This window comes from Enhydra lutris, unplaced genomic scaffold, assembly GCF_002288905.1.
Source record: "Enhydra lutris kenyoni isolate GAN:26980312 unplaced genomic scaffold, ASM228890v2 scaffoldscaffold1, whole genome shotgun sequence".
Taxonomy (NCBI): Eukaryota; Metazoa; Chordata; class Mammalia; order Carnivora; family Mustelidae; genus Enhydra; species Enhydra lutris.
In genome coordinates this window covers 42337799-42363049 of record NW_019154085.1, presented here as the reverse complement: position 1 = coordinate 42363049, position 25251 = coordinate 42337799, and the positions used below count along the sequence as shown (strand labels likewise).

The 25251-nt window shown below is 55.8% G+C and overlaps 1 protein-coding gene across 1 annotated transcript in view; it reads right to left on the bottom strand.

Annotated features, from left to right (window-relative positions):
• Positions 1 to 335: 335 nt before the first annotated feature.
• The window catches only part of LOC111142995 (SH3 domain binding protein 4), an 80861-nt gene continuing 55945 nt past the window's right edge, over positions 336 to 25251 (bottom strand). The window contains exons 3-6 of the mRNA XM_022496380.1: positions 15422 to 15668; positions 9151 to 11507; positions 1654 to 1842; positions 336 to 922 (exon numbers count right to left, since the gene is read on the bottom strand). Of these exons, the coding sequence (XP_022352088.1) occupies positions 698 to 922; positions 1654 to 1842; positions 9151 to 11507; positions 15422 to 15539 (2889 nt within the window). The 5' untranslated portion in view covers positions 15540 to 15668 and the 3' untranslated portion in view covers positions 336 to 697. The remainder of the gene's footprint in view (positions 923 to 1653; positions 1843 to 9150; positions 11508 to 15421; positions 15669 to 25251) is intronic.

The window sequence follows — 25251 nt, the reverse complement described above, 5'->3', positions numbered from 1 at the left end:
CGAGGCAAGGGGACATAGAGAATCAAGTCAAGAGGGGACAGCAGGACCTAGGACACTCTCGGAAAGGATAGGCAAGCGCCGGACTCATCAACTGAAAACCACGTTCCTATCTGATTTACCCTTTTTTACAAATAGAGAGCAAAAGGGGTCCAACACTTGAACAAGCGTCTCTCCGCGTGCTAAGTGTTGAAACGCAAAGTGTGGCTGGGAATCACAAATGCCCCCAGTGACCTTTAAATACATATATACATCTGTGACATAATTTAAAAAGGTCTTTAGAGAACATAAAAACCTCAACAGCATCCTCTCCTATTAAGGTGTTTTTTTTTTTTTTTAAACCTTTATGGTCCTTTAAAAAAATGAGATACCACCTTTCTCAACTGCTTCCCCCAAAACTTTAAAAAAAGGAGTTTTCAATTTAAATTTACACCTAACAAGTAGAAAGCTATGTGATTGGCAATGACCTGCAGTAGAAATTCCCTTCAGGCCCCCGCCCCGGCCCCCACCAGCGATGGAGGAGGGTGGTAGAGCACTGCCGTGTGCTTGGTCCTTGGGTGTGGGCCCAGCCCTAGAGGGACCCCAGATTCGTCTGAGCCACTGGCCCTTCCTCCCTCCCCAGCTCCATGTGACGGCGTGGGCATCCCGGACAGACTGACGGTGCAGGGCCCAGAGCAGCGGTGGGTGTGAGGGAACCCACTCAAATCACAAAGTCATCATGGTCCACGGGACTGAAGGCAGCTGCTCTCAGAATGTCCAGGGAGTTCACCAGGATCAGAGTCCCGGTGAGGTGTTTCCAGCGCTTCGTGATGGGGTTTTTCATCTTGTCCAGACCTATGTGGAGCTCCTGGATGACGTCCCGGTAGCTGTCCCCGATCTGGTGGCTCCAGGTTAATAAAAAGTCATAGGCGGGTTTCCACATGGCCTGGATGGTGGAGTCGTCCAAGATAAAAGAAGGGAGTGGGGAGAGAAGATGGGTGGACAGTAAGAGATTTGACCCTATTCTTCGATCCTATTATTTCATCCTATTATTATTCGATCCTATTATGCAGTTCCTTTGCTCATTATTTATGCTTCCCCCTGGAGCGAGAGACAAACCCAGAGAAACAGGAGGAACAGACCCTGTCCAGAGCCAGCACATTTCCGAGGGAAGGTGTTTTGTGCAAGAGCAGGTACATAGCAAAGGGCATCTGAGGAGGCAGGAAGGACTCTCTCCTTGAATCCCTGCAGCACTTTCCGGGTGGGCCATTTCTTTAGAAATTCACTGCGTGAATAAAGGACACCCTTGTTCTGGGATTTCCTCCTTCCTACGTCTCCTGGCCTGAACCCACTTTCCAGAAGCTTAAAGCAACCTCCGCCACCAAGTGAGACTACAAAGAACCTCTGAGCAGGAACCCAAGTTTCACAACATACCAGGTGTTTAGCCAACACAGACCTGGCCAGAGACCGGGCAGAAGTGGCCACAAAGGGCTCCGTTCATGCGCTGCTCTGTCTGACGGAAGGTCCCTGAAGATCGGGACGCGCAGCCAAGTCCAGGGAAGGAGGACGCTCACCCCGCTCAGGGAGAGTCTCCCCTTCTCACGTCCACTCACTCATCCCCATCCACATGCTGTCCAGCAGACAGAGCTATGAGTGCATCTCCTCGCCCAGGCTCACCTCGCTATCCACGACCCCGTTCCTGTCCCGGTGCGGAGACTCGTATGCATCCATCTGCTGCTTGGACACCTTGGCGAGCTTCTCGGCCAGCTCCCTCCAGCGCTGTGCCACCTCGACTGCCGTGGTCAGGAGCACGAAGTCCTGGATGAGTCTGACCACCAGGCCCTGGCAGTCCATTTTCAGTAAGGCCTGTGGAGGAAGGAGCAGGGCATGGGGCAGGTCAGAGGGCAGGCTCCGGTTTCACGTGGGGGCAATGGGCTCTTTCTCCCGAAGGTTCTAGGACCTAGAAAGTGCCCCCTGAACTCCGGCATGGCCGACACTCACAGGGTGGAAGGAAAGCAGTGAGTTTTGCAGGGTGGAATGGGCTTGCCAGCACTCTCCCTGCAAAGTCACATCTGCCTGGAGACTCAGACTGTGTTCGGAAACACAGTCTTTGTGGCTGCCACTCGTTAACACCAGGTTGCGGTGGATTAGGGCAGCCCTCGCCCAATGACTGGTTGTCTTTATAAGGAGAGAGACAGAGACGTGTAAGGATGGAGGACTGTCGGAGCAACTGGGAGCCAGAAGCAAGGCCTGGACCAGACGTTCCCTCCGAGCTCCAGGAGGAAGCAGGCCTGCCACCCCAAGCACCAGGAGAGAACATGCCTCTGTTGTCCTGGGCCACCCTGTCTGTGACGCGTTGTCTCAGCAGCCCCAGGATGCTGACCCATGGGGCGAGGGCGGATGCGGGCTACTGGCCCTGTTTCTGCTCCCTCAGAGCAGCTGGACATGGTGATGCTTCACTGAGATGGACCGGACACCTGGGGCTCAGGGAACTGGACCAGGAGCTAGGCTGGGGGGACGTGCTGCGGGCACCGGCTGGACACAGACATCTGGACTATCAGGTTTTAGGGCAAAGTGAAGACCCCAGGTGGAAGGGTGGGAGGAGGGTGAGGAGAATGGAGAGGCCGGAGGCTGAAGCTGAGGGACCGCTATCAGAACAGTTTCTGCAATCAATAGGATTGCTCCCTTTGCCAAAGCTGAAAGTACTTTCTAGTGTGTCTTTAGGACAGGAGTCACCAACTGTGGAGAGAATACGGAGGGAAACAAACAAATGCCCACCACCCTGGGAAGGAAGGCAGCAAGGGGATGGAGCCCGGCCCAAATCCCCACCGGGCCCCAAGCTTCCCCCCAGGAAAGGGGCCGGATCATGCAAGCTTCCAATGCAGAGTTCAACAGTCCAATGTCTTCCGCGAGACCCTGGGCAGGGGTCTTAAAGAAACAAAACCAAATCAGCCGGCACAAACCAGCAGGCCCCCGGGTCCACCCACCGTGAGGTGCAGAAGGGCCTCGGAGGCCCCCTAGAGACAGTTTCCCAGGCCCTCGGACAGGTGAGCCTCAGCCTGGAGAGGCTAGAAGCAGAACAAGTCACCTGGTGTTCTTTCTGTTCTTCTGGGCTCTGTCTGGGGACCTGCTGTTGTCACTCCAAGACTCCAAGAGCACATGCTGGGAACAGCCAGCCCAGCAGCCCCTTCCTGACTGAGCCCGACACACAGCTCCTGTGAGAACTTTGTCCACTGTTCTGCGAAGATGGCGGGCGGCCCTGACTGAGCGCAGCTACCATCTGCTGGGTCCCTGACAGAGACGGAGTATCCCCATCTATGTTTCATGTTGATCCTGGGGGAGCTTAGCAAGATGGGAGGAATGGTGACTTTTCTGGCAATGCATTCTGGCCGAATGCATGAGCCGCACACCCCAGCCCGGCAACCTCTGCAGTTTGCAGCGGGGGTGATGGGTCCCTCTGGTGGCGGCTAGCTGGAACTGTGGTGGGCCGGAAGGGGGCGTGGTCCTGTTTGGGTTGGTTCTGTTGTGTTCTGGAATAAGCCAAGCGGACCGAGCTCCTAGCTCCTATGGTGAGCCGGGCAGGGTCTCATCCACTCCTCAGAACCCCTGTGAGGCAGGCGCCGGAGAGGCCCGACACCTGCAGGTGGCCTGTCCAGGGTCCCTGAGGGGACAGAGGTGGAGGCAGGCCTTTGCCCAAATTCTGCGGGCACTCACTCACTCCTCGACGTCAGGAACGGAACCAAAGAAAACACGGGTCTGGACTATGTGACTTCTCAACTCTATGTATTTCAGAAAAGGGTCCCTTTTTTCTGAATTTTGAGGCATTCAAGTGATGTTGTTTAAAAAGAAAAAAAATCGATGTTTAGTAGATACGTGCTTCAGAGGATCTAAACACACGCACGTCCCCGTGTGTGGCAGGGGGACGTGCGATACCCTGGTCGGACTCTGGATTTCAATTGTTGCCATGTGGTGAGGCTGGAGTCCCGAAGGCACTGAGGCAGGTGGGTCCCCTCCTGGACAGAGCAGACCGTCAGTCCCTCAGCGTCTGCACTCGGCTTTTGCCCGTGGCTTCCCAGCTCTGGAGGCGGCCTCCTTTTCTAGGAAACAGAACGCACCAGAGTCACGCTTCCTACTGGGGTCGCCCCTGGCGGGAGTGATGACAATGGCTCTGTCCCTGGACCACAGGCGAGGACTGGGGCTCCACTGTGAGGAGCAGGATGAACGCGGATGGAGGCGCCTTCGTTTACTAATTTCAGCTCTGCTCATACTTGGATGAGCCGGCGCGGGTTTCAACGGCCCCAGAGCAGCCACACCACCACCCAGGGGGCATTTAGGCATTTTTTTAAGGGCATACTGTGGGTGCTGTCGGGTCCTAGCAGTGGAAAGCTTCCAGCAGGAGGCTCGGGCTCCTTCCCCTGTAGCTTCCTCTTTAATTTACACACACACACACACACACACACACAAATGCCCAGAGGTAATCCCAGAAAATCCCATTCGAAACGAGGCTGACCCCTGGCAGCAATCCGACGGAGCGAACGGAAATTTGAGTCAGGTGACCAAACCTGTTCGACCCAGCGCTAGACAGGGCAGAGGTTTCGGCTCTGCGGGCCCTGCAGTCTCTGTCACAAGCCCCTGCATCGGCCGGTGTGGGGTTGAAGCAGCACGGACGGTGTGGGAAGCAGCAGGTATGGCTCAGTCCGGTGTGACCTCACGTACGAAAGCAGGTGGCCAGGAGCCAGTCTTCCAGGCCCCGTTTTAGGAATTACTCTTATGAAAAGACAATGAGGTATCCTTTCGGTTTTGCTGTATGGTCATCCCACCCATGCTTCTGTTCCCAAGACATGCAAGCATGAGAAGAACCCCAGGAACCCCTTATAGGCGCAGTGGTTAGCTAACTGCCCTCTTTCTGTGGGGATCAGGGGCTTTTCGCCTGACTCTCGGAGAATTACTCCAGACCGTCCTCTCCAGCCCCACCCCACCCCCCGAATCTCCCAGTTCACCCCTCATTTCCATCGGCTTGGGCTTTATTCCACTCCTGGAAACAGCTGCCCTTCCCTTGATGTGTGTCCTATAGGAACCTTCTCTTTCTCAGAGAACCTTCTCCAAAGAGTCCGCCCATGGACTCAGATGCCCAGCGGCTCCAGCCCCTTCAGTCCCGTCATAGTTACCGGTAAAAACACACACAAGCATGTGTTTGGCACCAGACGCAGCAGAAGACGTGGTCAAGAACGTCACCGTGCCAAGAGCAAAGAACAGGCTCTGCTTTCTCCCTTTCGTGAAGAAAACAAAAGTCCCAATGGGGAGCCCAAGGTTGGCAAATGGGAGGAGGGGTCTCGGGACAGTCCATCGCCACAGTAACAGCACCTGCCACCCACTTCCTGTCACTCCCAGCTGTGTACTCCCCAGCGACAAAACCATTTTCCATTCAAGACCAAACAAACCCTGGGATGAGCCAAGACAGCTGTGCAAACACAGGCCCCTGAAGCTCTTAAGGTCCACACCACCGGGCCCATGGGCAAGAAAACACCGCTTCTCACCGATGGCGCCGTGAGAGAGTGGCCATGGGCCCCGGGGCCGACCTGCACGGGAGCGGGGAAAGCGCGCACTGCAGCGAGAAACGCAAGGCCTGATTGCAGGAGGGGCGCCTCTGATGGCTGCAAAGGTGAGAAGCCGACCGGAGGCGGGGCGGCCCAGGCAATCTCGCACCAACCCGGAAGGGCGGCCCCACCTGGCGGTCCTCGGATCTGAACGCACCTCTCACCGCGGATAGAAAGGAGCTGCCCATTCGTCTCCCGAACACACGAAGATCTAGAAACGAGTATCTAGAAAACGGGGTCCTCCGCCCCCAGGCACCCTCCTGATGTTCTGCAGGAATGACATTTGGAGTGGGGTTCCCGGCGGGATGGGCAGCTGCTTCTGAGGGGCTCAGGGGCTGTGGGGTGTGGCGCGCAGGGACACGACTGTATCCAACTTGGCTCCCCTTCTCTTCTCCCACTGTACCCCTCTCTGTGCCTACAGAGCAAAGCTCGAGCGCGATCCGGTGCGGGTGGCCCCACACCCCACGTACCATCCCTCTGGGATCACTGTGTGCTCTCTGGTCTGCCCCCATCTCTGCTCTCCGGGACCCTGGTCCTGCTCATGCTGTGCCTTCAACCTGGCGGCCCCCCGCCTTGGCGAGTGGGCTTCTGCACCAGTACAAGCCCCCACCCTCAGGCCTGCTCACCTTTCCGTGGTCTACACAGGGGGCTCTCGGTAAGCGTGTCCTGCCCTCATGCTCATCACTCCACGCCTCGCTCACGTCAAGGACCTCTGCCCTTAGAAAGCCCAGCAGCCAGCATCGCCCCTGCACACACAGGAGGCAGCTGGGAAACACTTGCACCGCTGTCTGTGGCGGCTCCTCCTTGCTCTGTGTCAGAAGCTTCCACCCTGTACCTTCCACTTGGTGATCCTTGAGGACCCCTTCCTGACCTCTCCCCAACCCGCCACCACAAGTCCTACCGGCAGAGGTCCCCAGGGGCTCTGTCCACCCTGGCTACTTGCCTCGTTCAGTGCCAATCTTGCCCACTCCCTGCAGCAGCCCCGCATCGCCCCTTCCCACCCCGCCGCATTCAGTCCGGCCTGGGGGGCCTGGTCGGCAGGGTGGCCGTCCTCTGGCATGGATGGTCATGGCTTCCACCACAAGGCAAGGGGACGGGGCTGGGGCGGCATTCCCTGGCGGTGGTCGCACAGTCTAGGTGGGAAAGGGCAGGCAGGGGCACACCGGGAAGACCATGGGCTTGTGCAAGACGCCCCTCAAAGCCATGCAACGACGGCAGGAGGGAAGGTACCTGGAGAACCAGAGCGGAAGCACGGTCTGACCGTAGGACGTGGCTCAGGTTCTGGGGCCCAACGGGCGGGCGTTCATGCTTTAATTCCTCTAATGTCCGAGTCTTTCCTGTGCCTTTCTCTTGCGGCGTTTATATCTGATGAGGTCAAGAGCAAGAACACGAACTCGAGGCAGCAAGGCCATCTGGGACTGGGGAAAGCACCATGCAGACAGTGATCGGGGCCGATGAAGCAGGGCACGGAAAAGGTCTGAGGGCACGACCTGTGGGCTGGCACTGGGGGATGTGAAGAGCCTCTGTCCAGGGTCCATGGGGGCAGAGTTCCAGGCTAAGGGAGCAGCGTGGGCACAGGCCTGACCCCCCTCAGATGGCGGGAGGACAGAACGATGTTGTTCTCCTTTCCCATCTCCCTGCAAACCTACAATCCCAAACCTTCACCCCTTCCCATGGGTTCACTGTTTCTAGACCAGGGAGTCCCATCTGAACAGAAAACCGTGCCACCACATGAGGGGCCGTGACAGCTGCAGGGCTGGCAGACCCCCCGAGGCTGCGGGAAGCCACCGTTCAGAGACTCAAGCGTGGCAAGAAATGGAACCCGGCTTCCAGCAACCCCTGAAACACACAGGGACAAATCAGCCTGTGATTTCTAGACGTTCAGCCAACATTCTAATCTACCTGCTCTCAGGATGGTGATGGATTTAGTCCAGGAGACGAACGAGGGAAAAACACTGCAAACCTCTGAGCAGACCCGACTAGGCCCGGGAGAGACCCCCATGCCTCAGGACAGGAACCCAGGGACGGCCCCCAAAACATGTGCTGTCACAGAAGGCCCCCACATGGAAGAGAAAGAGCCACCACTTAAGTCTGGAAAGACCTGAAAGGAGATGAGGGAACGTGGGTAAGCAAAGGGCCTCCCTTGTCATCACTCCTCCCCAGCTGGGAAGGGCTGCTCCCACTGTCCCCTTCCCCAGCTCCGGCCACTGGAGGTGAGGGCGTCTTGGCTGTAATGAAGGAGCCATCAGTGTTGTTTACGCTCATGAAAGCACCCGATTTTAAAATCTACAGCGAACCGCAGTTCGAGGGCCTGGAGAGGGATGTGCATCCCTGTCCACTGAGCCCGGTCCATCCAAGGGGACACCAGCCTTGCTGGGCTTGCCACAGCTAGGGGGCCAGCTAGGGGAAGGGCCTCCTGCAGGGAGCGGGTGGGGATGCAGCCCCGCCTCTCCCCAGCCAGCAGGGGACTGTATCCCTTCTGGCTCCTGGCTCCCAGGACAGCCGAGAGCTGCATGTGCCACGGACAGACCTCAGTGGCATGCTGACGTCAACACGGGCATGCTCAGACACACGCATACCCGGCTCATCTGTTCCCACAGCTGCTCTCGCCACATGGAGATTGGGAGAGTACAGGTGGCAGAAATTCTGAAGTGCTGAGACTCACCTCTTACAAAAGTCAGGAGGCAAAAAGAGTGTGTGGGGCCTGGGGGAGCAAGGAAGGAACGCCAATGACCAAATCACAAGGGTTTCTACAGGAAGAAGCCCAGGGACAGGTTGGGAAGATGGGGAAGGAGACAGAGGATGCTTCTGCCATGGAACCAACGTCCACCAGATGCAAGGCGGGATGCCAAGAGGGTACCATCAAGCTTCTGCAGGTCAGTGTTCTATGACAGGCCACGAGCAGCACACAGTTGGGAGAGGGTGGCAGAGCCCAGGCCGTGGGAGGCCGTGGGGGACTTGAGCAAATGCTTTCCCTGCTGGCTAGAGGCTTGGGTGTGTCCTGTGGTATGACACCAACCTCGCCCTCTCCTAGTCTCAGGATTGCAATTCCCAGCCGTGCCGGAGAAACAGAGGCCGTCCTGAATCCCTACTCACACACACAAAAAGGAAGCAGAGAAAGAAATGTGGAAACCTCGAGGGTAGGGAAACTCCTATCAAAGTAAAGCTAAACTTTGGGGTGGCAGTTCTGAAAACCTAAGAGTCCTAGATCCTGGTGGGAATCTGAGGAAACACGGATCTTCTCCCAAGACATCAAAACAGAGGCAAACTGGAGTGAGAGTCTCCCCATGCCCCCCACTCCCACCGGGCCCTGAGGGGTCCATCAGAGACCTCAAGGAGCTGGCGAATCCAGCAGAAAGCCACCTGAACGGTGCTCTCCGTGGTGGCTCTTCAGCTGTCTGGGGCTCCCCAAATGCCCTCCAGGTGCACGTGCACACTTAAGCCCTGTGCGTTCCAGAGAGCGAAGACGCGCCCGGACGCTGGCCCGGTGATTCACCAAACCCATGCCCCAGTGTGCAGGGAGAGGCGCTGAGTGAGAGCGGACTGTCAGGCCCCAGGCTCCCCACTGAGCACTCACCATCATGAGCTCCTTCTGGAAGGATTTGTGGTCTTTGTTCTCCGTGTTGTTACAGTCCTCCTTCAGCTTCTCCAGAACCGATGCCACGCGCTCGGGCTCGCTGTCCAGCTCCGCGCGGCAGAAGAAGGTGAGCGGCAGATTCCCGTAGCCCAAGGCGTCGGCGAAGGAGCGCCAGCTGCTGACGTTCTCCATGAGTAGGGTCCTGACGGAGGCGTAGATGTAGGTGAGGAACTTACAGGGCCGCAGGATCTGCTCCAGCAACACCGACGTGCTCAGCTCGGGCCCCGAGAGGAGGCTCGGCCTGGCCCTGCCCACCACCAGCACGTTCTTGGCATGCACCAGGCCGACCTTGCCCTGGTGATAGCCGATGTACCACTCCTTGGTCCACAGCTGCCCCTTCAGCCGGATCTTCTCCTCGCTGAGCAGGGCGATGGTGTCGCCCTTCTTGTACTCCAGCAGGTAGTGGTTCTTGCTCTGCCGCACCACGGTCTTGAGCAGTTTGCCGAACTTGAGGCTGGACACCGGGCGGTCCTGAAACGTTGGGTATTTGGTGGTGGCGGCAAATGGGGACAAGATGATTTTCCCGACCTCGTTCTTCTTGAGGAACCGCCTCTGCCCGGACGGTTTGATGGCACTTTTAGGGGGTGGCTGGGGGGTCTGGACACAAAACTGGGTCAGGATGGCCTCCTGGTCACCTTTCACCTGGACCCGCAGGGTGAAGTCGGACAGCTCACTGGCGTTCTGGCAGGTGACGGGGAAGATGAGGCGGCTCACCTTGCCCAGCTTCATCTGGAATCCCCTGACCACTCTGGCCTGCTCACTGCCCTTGACCTCGTAATTGGTCATGTTGGAAAACATGCAGACGTGCAGGTCCTGGGGCCTGGACAGGACGAACTGGTGTTTACCCCAGAGCTGCAGGGCCACGGGGGCAGGGCAGGGGACCTGGCGGGTGACCTCACTGACCATCAGCGTCTTTGGGGCACAGTCATGCCCAAAAAGGGTCACCACGGTCTTGAAGGATGGGTGAATGTGTTTGGGGCCATAGAGCCCCACGGTGATCTTTTTATTGATAAAGTCCCACACCGTGGAAGGGTAGAGAATGTTTGGGCCATGGGCAACGATGGCCAGGTACATGCAGGGCTCCAGGTTGTCCAGCTGGACCTGGACCGTGTCCCCGTAGCTGTAGGTGAGGGGGATGGGGACATAGGGCCCTTCCTTCAAGTCGCTCCGCAGGCACTGGAGTCCCACCGTGCTTTTGCTGAAAATGTCGTTTTTCACCTCGGCTGACACTTTCATCTCCAGGATGATGTGGGTTCTCACCTCCAGGGTGCTCAGCTTCACCTCCAGCACCGGGCTGACGCTGCTGCACCGGTCACTGTTGAGCTCCAGCGGGGGGTCCAGCAGCGCTTTCATGGCGATCTGCTGCGTCTCGCCAGGGGCCACGTGGCCTTCGGGCACGTGGATGCTGATGTTGGTGTCGGGCAGCTGCACGGCGCCCCCGGAGCTGTCCAGCTTGCAGGCGATGCTCGTCTCCAGAGCCTGGGTCTGGCCCCAGCCGGGGCTCTGGCCCAGCAAGTCCAGATCGTGGCAGGAGCGGGCCAGCTTCCGGTGGCTCAGCCAGGCGGCTCGGAAGTCCTCCCGGCTCTGGAACTGCTCTGGGGCCGGGGACTTCAGGCCCGTGAAGAACCCCGCTGAGTTGGGGGCATCTGACTTGGCCTGCAGGACCGACAGCTCTGAGAGGCTGTAGGAGCGCTTGCTCCTGAAGAACGGGTTGTCCCGCTTGCCAGGTGCCTCTGCCTGGACGCAGTTCGTGGCCGGCAGCTCGTCGAAGATGTTCCCGGTGCTGTTGGTGGTGGCGGAGCTGGACTCCGTGAACGAGGACGTGCCTGGATCAAAAAGTAGCAGATCCACAGCGCTTCTGGGGGTCAGCCCGTCCACACTGGGCGTCGCTGGCACATTCCCGTTCAGAAACGGGTTTGTCTGGACCCCGTTCCAGAAAGGGTTATTACTATAGGTTTTGCTGGACCCCTTGTCATCCGTCCACCCCCCGAGCAGGTCTAGCTCCTTGGCCACCTCGTCTGGGCTGTCTGGAAGATTGTCGATCACCCCGCTATCGCTTAGAGTGGAGTTCCGGTAGTTTAGGGGCTGCACATAGGAGGAGGGGATGTAGCCCATCTCCGTGGTGTTGTGAGCATACCACCACTCCCCGCCAGACGTGTCCAGGACGTAGAGGTGGTCCCCCTTGGAGAACTTCAGCGTGGTAAAGTTGGTGGGGCAGTAGTCCTTGATTGCGATGACTTCCTTTGCGTTTCCAAACGGTGTGGGATTGTCTACTAGCAAGGCACTGGGAGAAGGCACTGCATAAAACACAAAGAGACAGGTGGTGAGGGCGAGGCCCACAGGCGTGCAGGGCACTGAGCAGAGTGACCCACTGTCTGTGGCCGGGGATGGGCAATGAAGAGCTTCCAAAGCAGCTCTCAGTGTTTGTGAGCGGGTGATACCCTCTGCCTTCAACACAGAACATGTGAGCGGGGTGGGAGAAGGTTCCTTGACAAGCTGAACCCATCTCCACCAAACTAAGCCTTCTGAGGCCAGCCTCTTTCAGCCTCCTTTAAATGATCATCAGAATGACAACTTGGAAACCACCTCTCCCACATACCTGGAAAAACAACAGTTTTATGTCTCGTGGCAGTCACGTTATTTCTGAGCCAAAGCTGAAGTCTGAAAAACCCCGACACTTAGAACAGTGACTCGAGCTAATTTCTGGTTCGCACCATTCAACTACGCAGGTTATGGAGGTCAACAGCAGTCGGAGTGGCCAAAGTCAGTCATCTCAACCAGGGGTGTGCGTCTTTGAACACTAAGGGATAATCAAATACTGAAGCGTTTTCTCTCCCTCTCATACATGACAGACTATGTCCAGAGGTTGCAGAAAGTTCCATCGGAGAGCACTAAGTCCCCACCCCAAGTGTGCCTTGTGTCACAGAGGTTGTTAATATTCTGGGGTCCTATAACTAACAACTGGAAGACAGGCCCGTGTGTTTAGTGGAACTACCCCCGCATCGTCTCTAACACACGATTTAGTCAACACAAGCTCTGGTCTATCAAACGGGCCCTCCAGAACACCTTCGGCCGGTTTCCTTTTCCTCTGAAAACAAATAATGAAAACTGAATTGAATTTCCTTAGCCAAGTCTTGGAAATTAAGCAGGAAGTTCCTATTTCCATGAACCAGGTTAGAGGGGTATCTAGAGGGATATCACCTGGGCGGTGAAGGCCGTCACCTCCCACCCTCCGTGTGTAGTGCTGGCAGAGAATCTGGCCCTAGGCTCACTGTGCCTCTGCTGTAATCCAGCCTTGAGAAGCCGTGTGGCCTCAGGAACTAAGATTCTTCCCTCAGTGGACTCTGCTGAAAGTAAGGTTTTCTGATAGCGTCCTTAGCATAAAGATGCTTAGCCCCAGGTAAGGACCCACAAAGGGTTATTACATCCCAGTGGACCTATCTACCCCCCTCCTAATTTTATTTTCTCCATGGCACTTCTCATTAAACGATATATCATATACATACATTTTTTTCTGTGGGGAGGACTATGTTGCCCCATTAGGATGGAAGCTCCCTTAGGGTCTGTTTTGCTCACAGTGGTAATCCTGGAAGACAGCCTGTCACATAGCAGGTGTTCAACAAATATTCTTGGGATGAATGTTCATCTCGCAGGCACGTGACAGAGAGCCTTTATCCATGTTACGGGGCCAAGGTGCTCTCCCTGGGTGTGCCCCAAACAGAAATCCCTTACAGTGAAGGGAGGGGAGTGAATAAAACAGCTAAGAAAAAGAGAATGCCTTTGAGGGAGAGGTGGCGGGACAAGGGATGGGTCAGGCTGGGGTCAGGGGACAAAAGGATCTTTCTCCGTTTGTTTTCCAGGCACTGTCTCCAGTAATATAAACCACTTTTTGTTTCTTTGACATGTCTAATGAAAATGTCACATAAAAATGAAAATCAGAGAGCTTGCCAGCTATTAAAATCTTGTTAGACTCTCTCAGAAGTTATATCCCTATTATGTTCCCCACAACAATTCCCTTAGAGTGATATTTTTAAAATTAAAACCCAAAAGCTATTAAGCAGGCTTTGTATATAAGCCTAAGAAAATGTATCAGTGCAAATTATCGCTTTAGTTTCACCAGACTGAAGAATAAAAACGGGCTCACTTAAAATTCCAAGCACTCTCCTTAGCAAAGAAGCAGTAACACATTTCACTCAAGGATCCGGCTCACCCAGTGGGAAATGGTGCTCCTCCCTGCTGGGCCGCTCCTCGGAGGAGGACTCTGGTGTGAGCTCCTCCATCAGTCACCTGTCACAGGGCACCCAGGGACACCAGGGGGGCATCCACCCAATCAAATGCAGAAGAATCCTTATCAAATCCCATCTTAATGAATTCTGAGGAGCACTGTCCAGATTCACAGCTATCCTTGATTTTAATTAAAAAAAAAAGAAAAAAACCCCTGTGTGCCACAAACCACTGAGTCCCACAGTTTTTACCCCGTTGCCTCAGTTCTGGTGCAGGTGGAACACTAATGAGGGGGTGGAAGGCTTCACAGCGGGCAGTTTGGCTGGAACAAATCCCCACCTTGAAGCCTGTTGTCCATCGGGCAGAGCTGCCTTGGGAAGTGGGTCCAGCGGCTCTGTGGGCTAACCAGACAAGCAGGCATCCCAGGCTGTCTCGTTTGTCTTTTCCCCATAACCGTGGTGTCCTGTTAGGTCCCTAACACCTCTCAGGTCATCGTCATTGTTTAAAAATTTCAGCTCTCCCATTTCAAGACCCCAGCCCAAATCCCACAAACGATGCTCCCCGTTTCCAGCTTTAAGCATGATTAGCTGGGCTATCAAGTAAGAAGACGATGCCCTTTACCAGCCTGTGAAAAACGAAGGGTCCCATTATTCATGGCAATTCCTGGTAACAGTGCCGCTCTTATTAATAAAAATCTCCTGACCTCCTTTGCCAGTCTGTTCATGTGAAGAACATTAAATGCAATGCCCAGGGCTCCAAGCATAAAGCACAGACCAGAAGAGGAAGAAGTTGAGGATACAGTGAAGGGAGAAGCGATTAGGAAGAGACAAATGGGGAGCATATGGTTTTTAGGACAACAGGGAAGAGGGCCACAGTGTTAGCGGGGAGACAGCAGTTAGGTTCAAGGACTATTCATTAAGCACTAGGGACTAAAGCTATGAAGGCCAAGAGCAGCTCCCACAGTTCAGCTCGTACTCTGGACGGCCCAGCAGGTAATGAACACGCTGTGGTGAACGCCGTAGGGAAGCTGCTGGATGGAAGCACCTACTAAGGTCAGAGGGGACTTCTGGGAAGAAAACGACCCAAGTACCCAACAAGTACCCATCACCCACCTCACCGACCCAGCTGTACGTGGCTGTTAAGAGAAAACAGGTGGCTCAGGGTGATTCACCCCTGGGGCCACCTCTACAGCCAGGATCGGCCAACAATGGCCCCTTTGCTGTTTTTGTCAATAAAGTTTTATTGCAACACAGCCGTGTCCACTGCTTACTGTCTTTTCTGACTGCTCTCGAGCTGCAACAGCAGAGGAATAGCTGTGGTGGCACCCTTGGGGCCTGCAAGGACTATAGTATGCCGTGGGTGACCCTCATAGGGGACTCTTGCTGACCCCAGTCCCAGACCACCTTTTCCTCTGTAGCAGCTCTGAATATTTCCTTGGCTGGCTATACTCTGTCCTTCCCCCGAGTATCCTGAGCACCCAGCTCCCTACCTTAATGTTACCAAAACTCTCAAAAAAAGAAAACACAAACACATTCTGTATGAAAAAGTTTCATTACCAAGGGCAACATTCAAAACCTCCCAACACACCAAAAAAACCCCCAAGACAAGTGGTTATTTTCTAGGGCTGGATTTATGGTCGGTGAAGTTTAGAGAGCTAAAGTTTAACTGGGAACTTGGCAGCCTTTAAGGCAGAGAAGTCCCTTGGGTCTCTGAGCACCTGCAAATCCCGATCTGCTTCCCCCAGCCACAGTTTTGTCCCCATGAGCTCACTTTTTTTTTTTTTTTTTAAAGATTTTTATTTATTTATTTGACAGAGATCACAAGTAGGCAGAGAGAGGCAGGCGGGGGGGGGGGGGGGGGGGGGGAAGCAGGCCCTGCTGAGCAGAGAGCCTGATGCAGGACTTGATCCCAGGACCCTGGGATCATGACCTGAGCCGAAGGCAGAGGCTTAACCCACTGAGCCACCCAGGGTATCCCGTAAGCTCACCTTTGACATCATTAAAGCTCGCTTCTGAAAACCCTTCGCTCAGGTCAATCAGGGTCCCCTCGGACTTGCACCGAGGGAGACCGCTGGAGTTGGCAGCTCGGATCCGCTGAGCTGCCATCTCGAACTGTCTTCCTGGGGGGACGGCTAAGGTTTCATCGCTCTTCCTCCAGGTACCCCCAGTGCCTGCCAAAGCTCTTCTCAGGCAGCCATGCCGCGGGATGGGGTCGACTTGGCAATGAGCTTCTTCCTGCAGGCGGGGGAGGAAAACACGAGAACGTCCCTTGAGCAAGTGAAACATGGGTTCAACAGTGATTTTATAGGAAATGGGAATCCTCTTTCTTCCAGAGGCTGTTCCTATAAAGACACTCGCCCCGGCCCAAGAGAGCAGAGTAGGGCTCCCTCCCTGGATTCTCTGAGCACCTTACGTCCATCTCATCGGTGCTGTCGGCGCACAGAGCCAGCCCACGTTTCCTGGCCTGCTGTCTGCACCCTGGGGCACAACAGGGTTTGGGACATTTATTCTAGCCCCTGGCCAGCCTGCTCATCACAGTGAAAGAGGAGGACAGACAGGATCTGCACAGTCCACACAGCCAGTTTCAGGGTCTGGGAAAGAAGAAATAAATCCGTCTGTCCTGACAGCGGCTGGTCCCCTTCTTGGCACGGTTCCTGCTGTGGCTCCCACACCCGTGAGAGGAACTCCCGGCACGGTGCCTCTTATGGCCCCACCATGGCGGGGTCTGGGGGGATTGCTCCGCTCACACTCCCCTGAAATCCTCCCTGGATCCCTAACAAACAACAACCCCAAATAAAACACACACACAGCCATCTCTGCCTCGAAGTCACCCCTGGGTACCGTGCGCAGGTGAAGCCATGGTACATAGACTCGGCCAACCGCCCGAGAAGTGTCTGTGCATGAAGCTCACAAATCATGGCTCTAAGGCCTGTTTCTTTCTGGAAGGGGCACAAAGGAGGATTCTGGAGATTGGGACGTGATTGGCCATGGGCACACCCTCACCAGCCCACGGGCAGGAGCCAATTTCAAAGCAGCGAATTCTCCATGCCCTCCAAGGGAAAGGGAAATGAGCAACTTGAGGGCAGGCGAACTTCATGCAATGGTAACAGGGCTCATGTAACCTGGCTGCTCCTTGCCTGCGCTATCCAGAGATGGCTGGGAAGGTGGCCTCTGGCCCAGGTGCATCGCCTTCACTCGTCGGAGGGACCTGGAGGGCCCCGGGGGTGGGGGATCATCCATGGCCGCCCTTCCCCTACGCTCCGCACGCAGCAGGCCAGGCTGAGCGCCCACCGTGCAGGGGGCACACCCAGCCTTGCCGGCCCACACCCCCCTTTGTGGGGATAGCTTGTGTTCAATGTTTAACTCCACCAAGGCTCAGTTTTTGTACTTGTCATGTGGGGCGACAACAGCACCATCCTAACTGATTTGTGCGAAGAATAAATATGATTTGTGTAAGGTGCATGGAACAAGGAACAGGGCTCAAAGACAGTCCACGCCCTCGCCTCCAGGGCCTCGGCTGTCCCGAGCCTGGCTCAGAATGACCTACAGGGCCGTGGCTCTGGGGACGAGTTCTTTCCTTCTCTCCCACAGAATATCGCCTTCCTCGGAAGAATGCTCTTGGAGGAAAGGTGGCACTGAGCTGGACGCAGACACCAGCCCCCAGGCCAGAGACGGGGCACGGGGAGGCAAGCAAAGCCCACCTCGGGGCAGTACAGCTCCAGAGAGGAACCGTGCCGTGAACCTACATCACTGAGATGAGAGAATGTGAAAATCCTTCCGACCTGAAAGACGAGTCTCACTTGCTGGAAATGGGACTCATATGTGGGTAGAAACAGCAGACAGACAGACACAGCCAAAGAAACTGCAGGTGTGGTGGAGGGGAAAGCCAGTTAGCTGTGAAATCCCGTGAGGGGCTCCCCACCTGGTGCAGAGCTGCTCCGAGGACTGGGTGAGCAAGAGGGCAAGTGCTCTGGACCATACTTGAGCCAAAGGATGCTCTCCCTGCTGCACCCACCGCACACTCTCCCCCCCACCCCGCCCATGCACTCCTCGTTATGGAGTTCCTGTTCAGGACACACGGGCCCCAGCACAGGTCTACTTGAGGAAAGGGGGCCGAGGCGTCTCCCAGGAGAGTCCATTCTGACCAAGCTTCCAGACAGACCCAGAACAAGAAGGAGGATGCACACCTGCCCTCCCACCTCTTTTCAACGTGTATTAGCTGATTTTCCATTTGCGTCCACAAGAAATTATTTCATGGAGGGTTTAAAAGAAAATTCGAAACAGGCACCATCGTGAGACATCACTGCAAAGCGGTGCCTTCGCTCCCATGCTGGTGCGGCCCCGAGGACCCCCGAGGCTGGCTGGGGGAGTCCCGGGGAGGTGGGTGGGATGCAGGTGCCTGTGGTGATGGGCTGGGGGCCCCTGGATGAGCCCCATCTCCCTCAGAGTCCTGTAGGGGACATCGGTGGGGTCTGATTTAATCCAGGGTGGGGACAGTGGGAGCCAGCAGCTTACCGGAGGCTCCTACAGAACAGGACCAAGCTTCCCAGTGAGCACTTGAAGACTCCGCAAGTTGGCAGATAAAACGAGAGATAAACAGGGGCGCCTGGGTGGCTCAGTGGTTAGGCCTCTGCCTTCCACTTAGGTCATGATCCCAGGGTCCTGGGATGGAGCCCCACATCAGGCTCTCTGCTCGGCAGGGAGCCTGCTTCCCCCTCTCCCTCTGCCTGCCTCTCTGCCTACTTGTGATCTCTCTGTCATATAAATAAATAAAATCTTTATAAAAAAAAAAAACAAAACTAGAGATAAACATGCTGAGAGCGACGGGATTCCTGCATTTCTTATCACCACCAGGAAGGTATCCTGCAGGTGAAATCAGGGCCTCAGGGGTGGGCAGAGCAGAAAGCGTCACTGGACCCACCGGAATTTCTGGAGACAGACCACTGTTTCTGTTCACTGGGGATGGGGACATAGCTTTTGCCCTGAGCCAGTGCAGAACCAGGAAAAGGGGTTAGCAGTGACATAAAGAGATCTGCAGTCTTTTTGGAAACACAGAGACCCTCCCAGAGGTGCCATTCAAGGAGCAGGTGAGCCACTAGCCGTAGGGTTCTGACAACCCACTTCATCGGCCAAAGCGAAGCCACGACACGGAAGTGATCACCAGACAGCCAGCGGCACCGTGTGCACTCTCTCATGCGGCCGCTCCCGTGGGACAGGGGCATCGGTCCCGTGGGGCTCAGGGCCCTGTGCGAGGCCCAGAATGGCCATTTTTCCTTCAGGTGTGTGGGACTCCATCCTCGGACGAGGCCCGACCCTCACCCCTGCCCTCGGGGATGTTACCTCACAGCAAAGCGGGCAGCGCCCCCGCCCCCCTGGGCAAGCCTGGCAGACTCTCTTCCTGGAACCTTCTGTGACCCGACACCATCAGGGTGAGAGCTCACAGAGCAACTCATCACTTCCACCGGCTCCAGAGCCCGGCATGCAGAGATGTCTGGAGGAACCCGCCCAGGAGGCGGTAGCCAGCAAACCGCTCCGTGCTCTACCCACTTGCTAACAGCTATTTCTTTCCAAACCCAGAGTGCACCGGGCCTTCGCTGCCAGCGGCTGTGGGGCCCGATTTCGCTCGCTGCCCCTTCCATCAGGGTCCCTTGGCTCCCAAAGCTGTCCTTCCAGGTCACGTCACTGCCCCGCTCAAAACTGTGCAGGACAGCTCCCAGCAAAGTCAGACGTCCCCGCCCCAGCATTCGGAGCCCTCCACCACTCAGTTCCCACCTGCCCTTCCAGGCTTGTCACTGACCTCCACACCCAGGTGAGTCTGTGGCCACGTGTGGCACCTCTCCAGGGTGCCCCGTGCTGCTCAGCGCCTGCTCCCGAAACACACGCCCCTCACCTGTGCCTCCAGGAAACCAGTCCTCTCCCTCCACCCTCTCTGCTCCACCCTCCTGCCCACAGGCCCGCAGGCTTCTCCGCTGACTCATGCGCTGGGTGCCGACCTGCAGTCTGTGTCCCGGAGCTCCAAGTCCAAGTCCATGGGGCTCATGGCGCAGGCCTCCTGAGTCCGTCCCTGCTGCACCAGAAAAGCCATGTCGGGGGAAATGACACAAGGCTCACATCTGTTTAACAAGGAGTTTGTGAAGATGTGGGACTTTATTTTATGGCACAGAATACGACTGCTAGCAATTACTGTATTTACTCTACATTTTACTATCTACCCAATGTAGTTCCCACTATTCCCCATTTTATTGTTTTTAAATAACTTACTACTTTATTTTTGTTATTTTTCTATTTACATATGTTTTTTAAAATGCCTGCAATCAAACCAAAAAGCCCTAGGAAAGCAGTATTAGGGAACATTCATCACCTGCCTTCCCAGACACGGTCAGGAACATGAGCACGCATTCCCCTCTGACTGGGAAAAGCTCAAAGGAGCCACAGGGTCAAATGCCCAAGCAGCTGAGCCCCCTCACAGGCCACAGAGACACGGCCAGGTTCTTGCTCAGCAAACATGTGACCCCTAGATCCCAGACCCAGCTCACTGAGGGTCTCCTTAAGACTGAAGGGCGTCCGTCCCGAACCTCCCAGGTCCAAACCCAGCTTGGGGGCTGCCCCAAGCCCCCTCCAGTCTTCACCATCTCAGTCACAGCTGAATGGCATGTTCACCCAGCCAAAAAAGCCCGGTCTCCCTCCCCAGCAGCCCAGTGAGAACATGACCTCCACCTGACCTCAGCACCTCCACAATTACAGTAATCGGCTCCTTTCCACCAAGTCCACTGAGCCTGCCCCTCAGTGAGCAGTCAGAATGCTTTTACAAGTCAGGACTCTGCTCACAACCCTCCGAAAGCTTCTGAGCCCTCAGTGTGCTTACAGTGCCCTCAAGACCTCCTATTATGGGTCCTCGCTTCTCCTGAAGTGCTTCCTCAGGGCCTTTGCACCTGCTATCTCCTCACCTGGGAGGCCCACACCTAGGTATTCACCAGACCTGATCCCTCACTTCATTCAGGCCCTGCTCAAAAGTCACCTAATGAACAGGGACAGGCATCTGCTACAGCAGCAATACCCCTAACTCCACCCTCTTTTCCTATTTTCCTTATCAACACCACCCATCCTGTGCTTTCCTGTGACCAGGCCAATTTCTCCAAGAGAATGTAAGTAAGCTCCGGGAGGCCACAGGACTTGCTCTGCTTCTGTCCCCCCTTCTGCCGTGAGACCTGCACTGACCGCCAATGATGAATTCTATTTTAATGAAGACAAAGGGGGTGCCCGGTTAGCACAGTCAGTTAAGCGTCGGACTCATAGTTTCAGCTTGGGTCGTGATCTCAGAGTCATGGGATTGAGTCCTGCATTGGGGTCTATGCTCAGCGTGGAGTCTGCCCGGGGTTCTCTCTCTCTCCTTCTTCCTCTCCCCCTGCTCTTTCTCTCTCTCTAAATAAATAAATAAAATATTAAAAAATTTTAAGACAAATGCTTCAGAGATATTTTGACAAGTATCCCTGGGATAATCTCTCTCGTCTTTTAAATAAGAGTCAAAATCCCCAGTGAATAGCCTTGTGACTCGATTATACAATGCAGGGTGAAATTTAGGAATTCTAGTCTGTTTTGGAACTCTAAGCTACGCACTCCTAATCACCGATGGGCTCCCTGAGTGGCACCTCAGACGTGCCCGGAGGGCCTGGCCTCCAAGTCCTGCCAACCTCCCCCAGGGCAGGTCACTTCTCCAGGACACCCTGCAGCGGCATGCACCCGTGCCCAAGATGGCTGGCCCAGGACCTCCGGAGCTCTCTGAAGGGTGGGGGGAACCACTCCACCCCCCCCTTATGCCCCCATCCTCCCCATGCCACGCCTGCACCCGGGAAGCCACCCTCCACCCCCTTGATAGAAGTCAGGTCTGGGAAGACAGGAGGGGCATAAAGCTTACTTGTGTCTGACTCACAACTAATGAGTTTTTCTCTGCTTGAGTATAAAGGCTGATTCATGAGGGGAGAAAAGAGCCTAGTCCTGGCTCCTCCCTAGGAACGAGGAGGCTGGCCTGCGAAGACAACAGTGTCGTACTCGCACAGAATTATTTTCAGACTCTGGAACCTACAAACAAGCCTTCAGCTGCCCGTGCTGACCCGCCCTTGCCTCGGCTTCCAGAATCACAGAACGGTCGTGTGGGGGCTGATCGCCAGCGAGCCGCCAGAGAACGTTGGCAAACACAGGGCCACCAGGAGTAACCCAAGAGCCTGAGCATCTGCGGAGTCCCTTACTCAGGGCCCCGGGGTGCAGTACCTCCCCACCCAGGGTCCCCTGACCCAAAGGTGCAGGAGCAACAGGACATGCTGCCTGCTCTGGGTTCCTCCCTGGCGAATTCAGTTTGCGCCTCCCCGGAGATGACTCATCCCCACATTTGATTTTCATTTCTGGAGTAAGAGTAGCATGTTGATTGCATCAGATTTCCTCCAGGTTAAAAAGAAAGCATGAGTTTCAACCTGCTCTGCGTGATTTCAGTCACCAGACCTTCGATAAAACTCCATCCTGTCTGCTCACCTTGCTCACTCCCCAAACGACAGTGAGCTCTGGAGAGTCACAATAATTCAGAGACACCGTCCGCGGCTGACCCTGTCTCCTTGTCGGCGGCTGCCTGGAGCCCCAACACACTGGGGCTCTGATCCCCCTGGGCTGGCTGCAGAGAAGCCCACAGGCATGCCCATGAGCCTGTGGGGCCTGAGCTCTCTCACAGTCACTCTGAGGACACCATAAGGCGGGGCTGGCAGTGACCCAGCGAGGCCAGGTAGAGCCTCTGTCTGTCTGTCCACAAACATCCCCACCACCTCTTTCCCTCCGAGGCCAACGGCCCTGGAAGCCGATTGCTCAGTCTGCAAACCAGCTCCCTGGTTTTCTGCATCTTGACCCCTGACCCGACCGGTCTGGGCAAGAACCCAAGTGGAAGGCCAGCACGTGACCAGTGTCCCCTTTCCAGGTCTCTCTAGTGGGTAGGGACAGCCAGGGCTCTGGTTACGAGAGCCCAGCCCAGCGAAACCCAACCTCCTGCACCACAGTGGTGGAGGCTTCCGACGTTGGGAGTCTCATTTCTAGAATCTGGCCTGTGGGTACCTTCAGCACAAGACAATAACCCTCAGAAGAGGGCTGCCTCCTGCTGGGGATGCAAAGAGCAGGCTCCGTTGGAGAGGACCCCAGGGAATGAGCATCGCTTACCAGCACCCGGAGTGGGCTTCACTTCAAGTTCAACCCAGTGTAGTTGAGGGCAGTGGCCTGCTGCCATTTGGAGTCCCCCACAGGCCAGCTGTGAGGATCACGCACCCCAGTCCTGAGTCCACCCAAGAAACATGGGCATCTCCTAGGCAGCGGCCCTGTGGTCTCCGTGAAGACCCACAGGAACAGGGCTGGGTGCTCAGCAGGCGTGGTTGGGGAAGCCCGGCCTGAGATGACACTGAGAGCCTGGAGCTTGGAGCGCGAAGGATCTGGGAGCCGGACAATGGGTTGGGGACATGCCACACTCAAGCTCTTATCGGATCTCCCAAAGCTCAGGACCTATCACCAAGGGTGCCATGGGCAGTGTATGTGTGTTTGTGTGTGTGTTGGGGGGGGGGGTAAGTGCACATCTGCATTTCTAACTTGCTGTTTCTATCATTCCAGGAGGGAGGGCCGGGGAAACCAGCAACACGGCATGGTGTTTCACCGGCCAGTAACAGAGGGGACACTCTGGGTCTGGAGAGTCACTGGGTAGGCCTTCTCCCACCAATGACCTGTCGCCCAGCTGGGGGACAGCTCCTTCTGGGGTTCAGATCCATCCCACTCTTTCCTTGGGTAAAAACCAATCTTGGGCTCCTCTCTCCAGTCTGTGTAAGACAACCCAAACCCCTGGCTCATCCTGCCAGCCCTGCACACACTCACCCACCTGCTGACCACAGCTACATCACACCTCCTTTTGTCTTTCCAGCACTCTTGCCAAACCTAGCCGCTGTGCCTTCATCTGGCTCCAAGACCCCCCCCCCCAGCCAGCTCCTGGGCTCTGCCGGCTCCCCACCTCCACACCCCTGATCCTGAAGACCCTACAGGGGTCCTATTGTCTCTCCCCATTAAAACTTGCCCATCTGAGAGGGACCCCCGTCCAACAGCGCCTTTGCCCGTGGAATCCCACCTCTGTTCCGGGCTCGGCTCAGTGCCTGACTCATGCTGTGTCTGATGCCGCCTGCTGAACGGACCAATGTCTCAGCCAACCCATTCCCGAGCACCAGTGTGCACTGGGGCCCGCCAACGGTGCAGCAGATGGAGGACCCAGTTCCTGCCCTCCTGATCACGCAGCTGTTGGGCACATATAGGCCACCGACAGCACGAGGAGAACGAGGGGGGTTCCGCCACGTCTTCCTGGCAAGCACGAGACCTGAAGCCCACGGATCTCTTGGTCTGCCCATCACACCAGGGATGCCCCGATGGCGGCCCTTCGTCCATCCCGTGACCCTGCTGCTGCTGACGGTTCAAAGAGTAACCCACGTGTGGCCTGCTGACTGCTCATTCAGGAATGGGGTTCAGGAGGTCTGGTGGTTTGCGGTCTGCCCCCTGGAGTCACATGGGAAGGCCAGCCCACCCTGTGACACAGCTGGTGGCAGACAGGCTGCGAGGGGGGTCTTGTGACCAGCCCAGATGAGAAATACTTACCAACCCCAGTCGCCAGCCAGTGACCAGGAGGAACGAGCGTAATTATCTCTGAACTGTTCTAATCGCGAGAAGAGAGGTCCACTCACTGGGCTGGGGCTGCTGGTCAGGGGGCAGGACTCCTGTACAACACACTCATCAAAACACCAGCACTTGAAGGGGCTGTGGTTTGTAAATGTTAGTCACGGATTCACTGTCTTCTTAAAAAAAAATAAAAACCAAATGGGTACTTCTCTTTAGAGCAATACACTTTTTATAACTGAAGTTTATTTAAGGAAGTTATTTTAAAGAAGGCAGCTTTCTATTGCTTTAAAAAGGAAGCCAGTCTATCCTTTAAAAAGATCTCCCTTAGAGACACTGATATCTTTTCTAGTACACGTTACCTTAAAAAGCTTTGTGAAAGTTCATGTTAGGGGTGCCTGGGTGGCTCAGTCTGTTAAGCTTCTGCCTTCGGCTCAGGTCATGAACTGGGGGTCCTGGGACTGAGCCTTGCATCGGGCTCTCTGCTCAGCGGGGAATCTGCTTTTCCCTCTCTCTCTCCCTCTCCCCTCCTCTGCTCGTGCTCTCTCTCAAATAAATAAATCTTAAAAAACAAAAAAAAGCTCATCTCAGATACCCTCTGGGATGCGGACACCTAGTCAGTGCTGCTCATTTTACAGATGAGTAAACTGAGGCTTATTTGGTTTCAGTGAGAGGGCTGTCCCCCTAAGCTTGTCTCTGAGACTCGGATTAAAATGCCAGCTTCAGACAAGGAGAGACGGGAACGTGGCTTCCAGTCGTGCAGGGCCGGTCCGACGGACCACGCTCGCTGATGACATCAGACGCCGTGTCTGAGGCTCGAGTTCAAGGCAGGACTTTCCTATCCTGAAGACATGGCAGCAGGAGTGGGCGCCAAAAGGGTCCCGTGGGGATGAGTGAGGTGTTTGCCCGACTCCACAGGCGGCAGAACGGGGCCGAGCCCACCAAAGAGCCCAGCTGGAAAACAGCCCCCAATGCAAGCAGATGCTGGACAGACAGGTCCAGGACATTCCTGCCGCTAACCAACAAACACGGGCTGCCTGATGGGAAGGGGCGTGAGAAGGGAATGTCAACACAGACAGTTTCATGAATGGGCCAGCTCCGAACGGGCCAGCAGCGGGAGGACAGCCCGATCCCCGCTTCT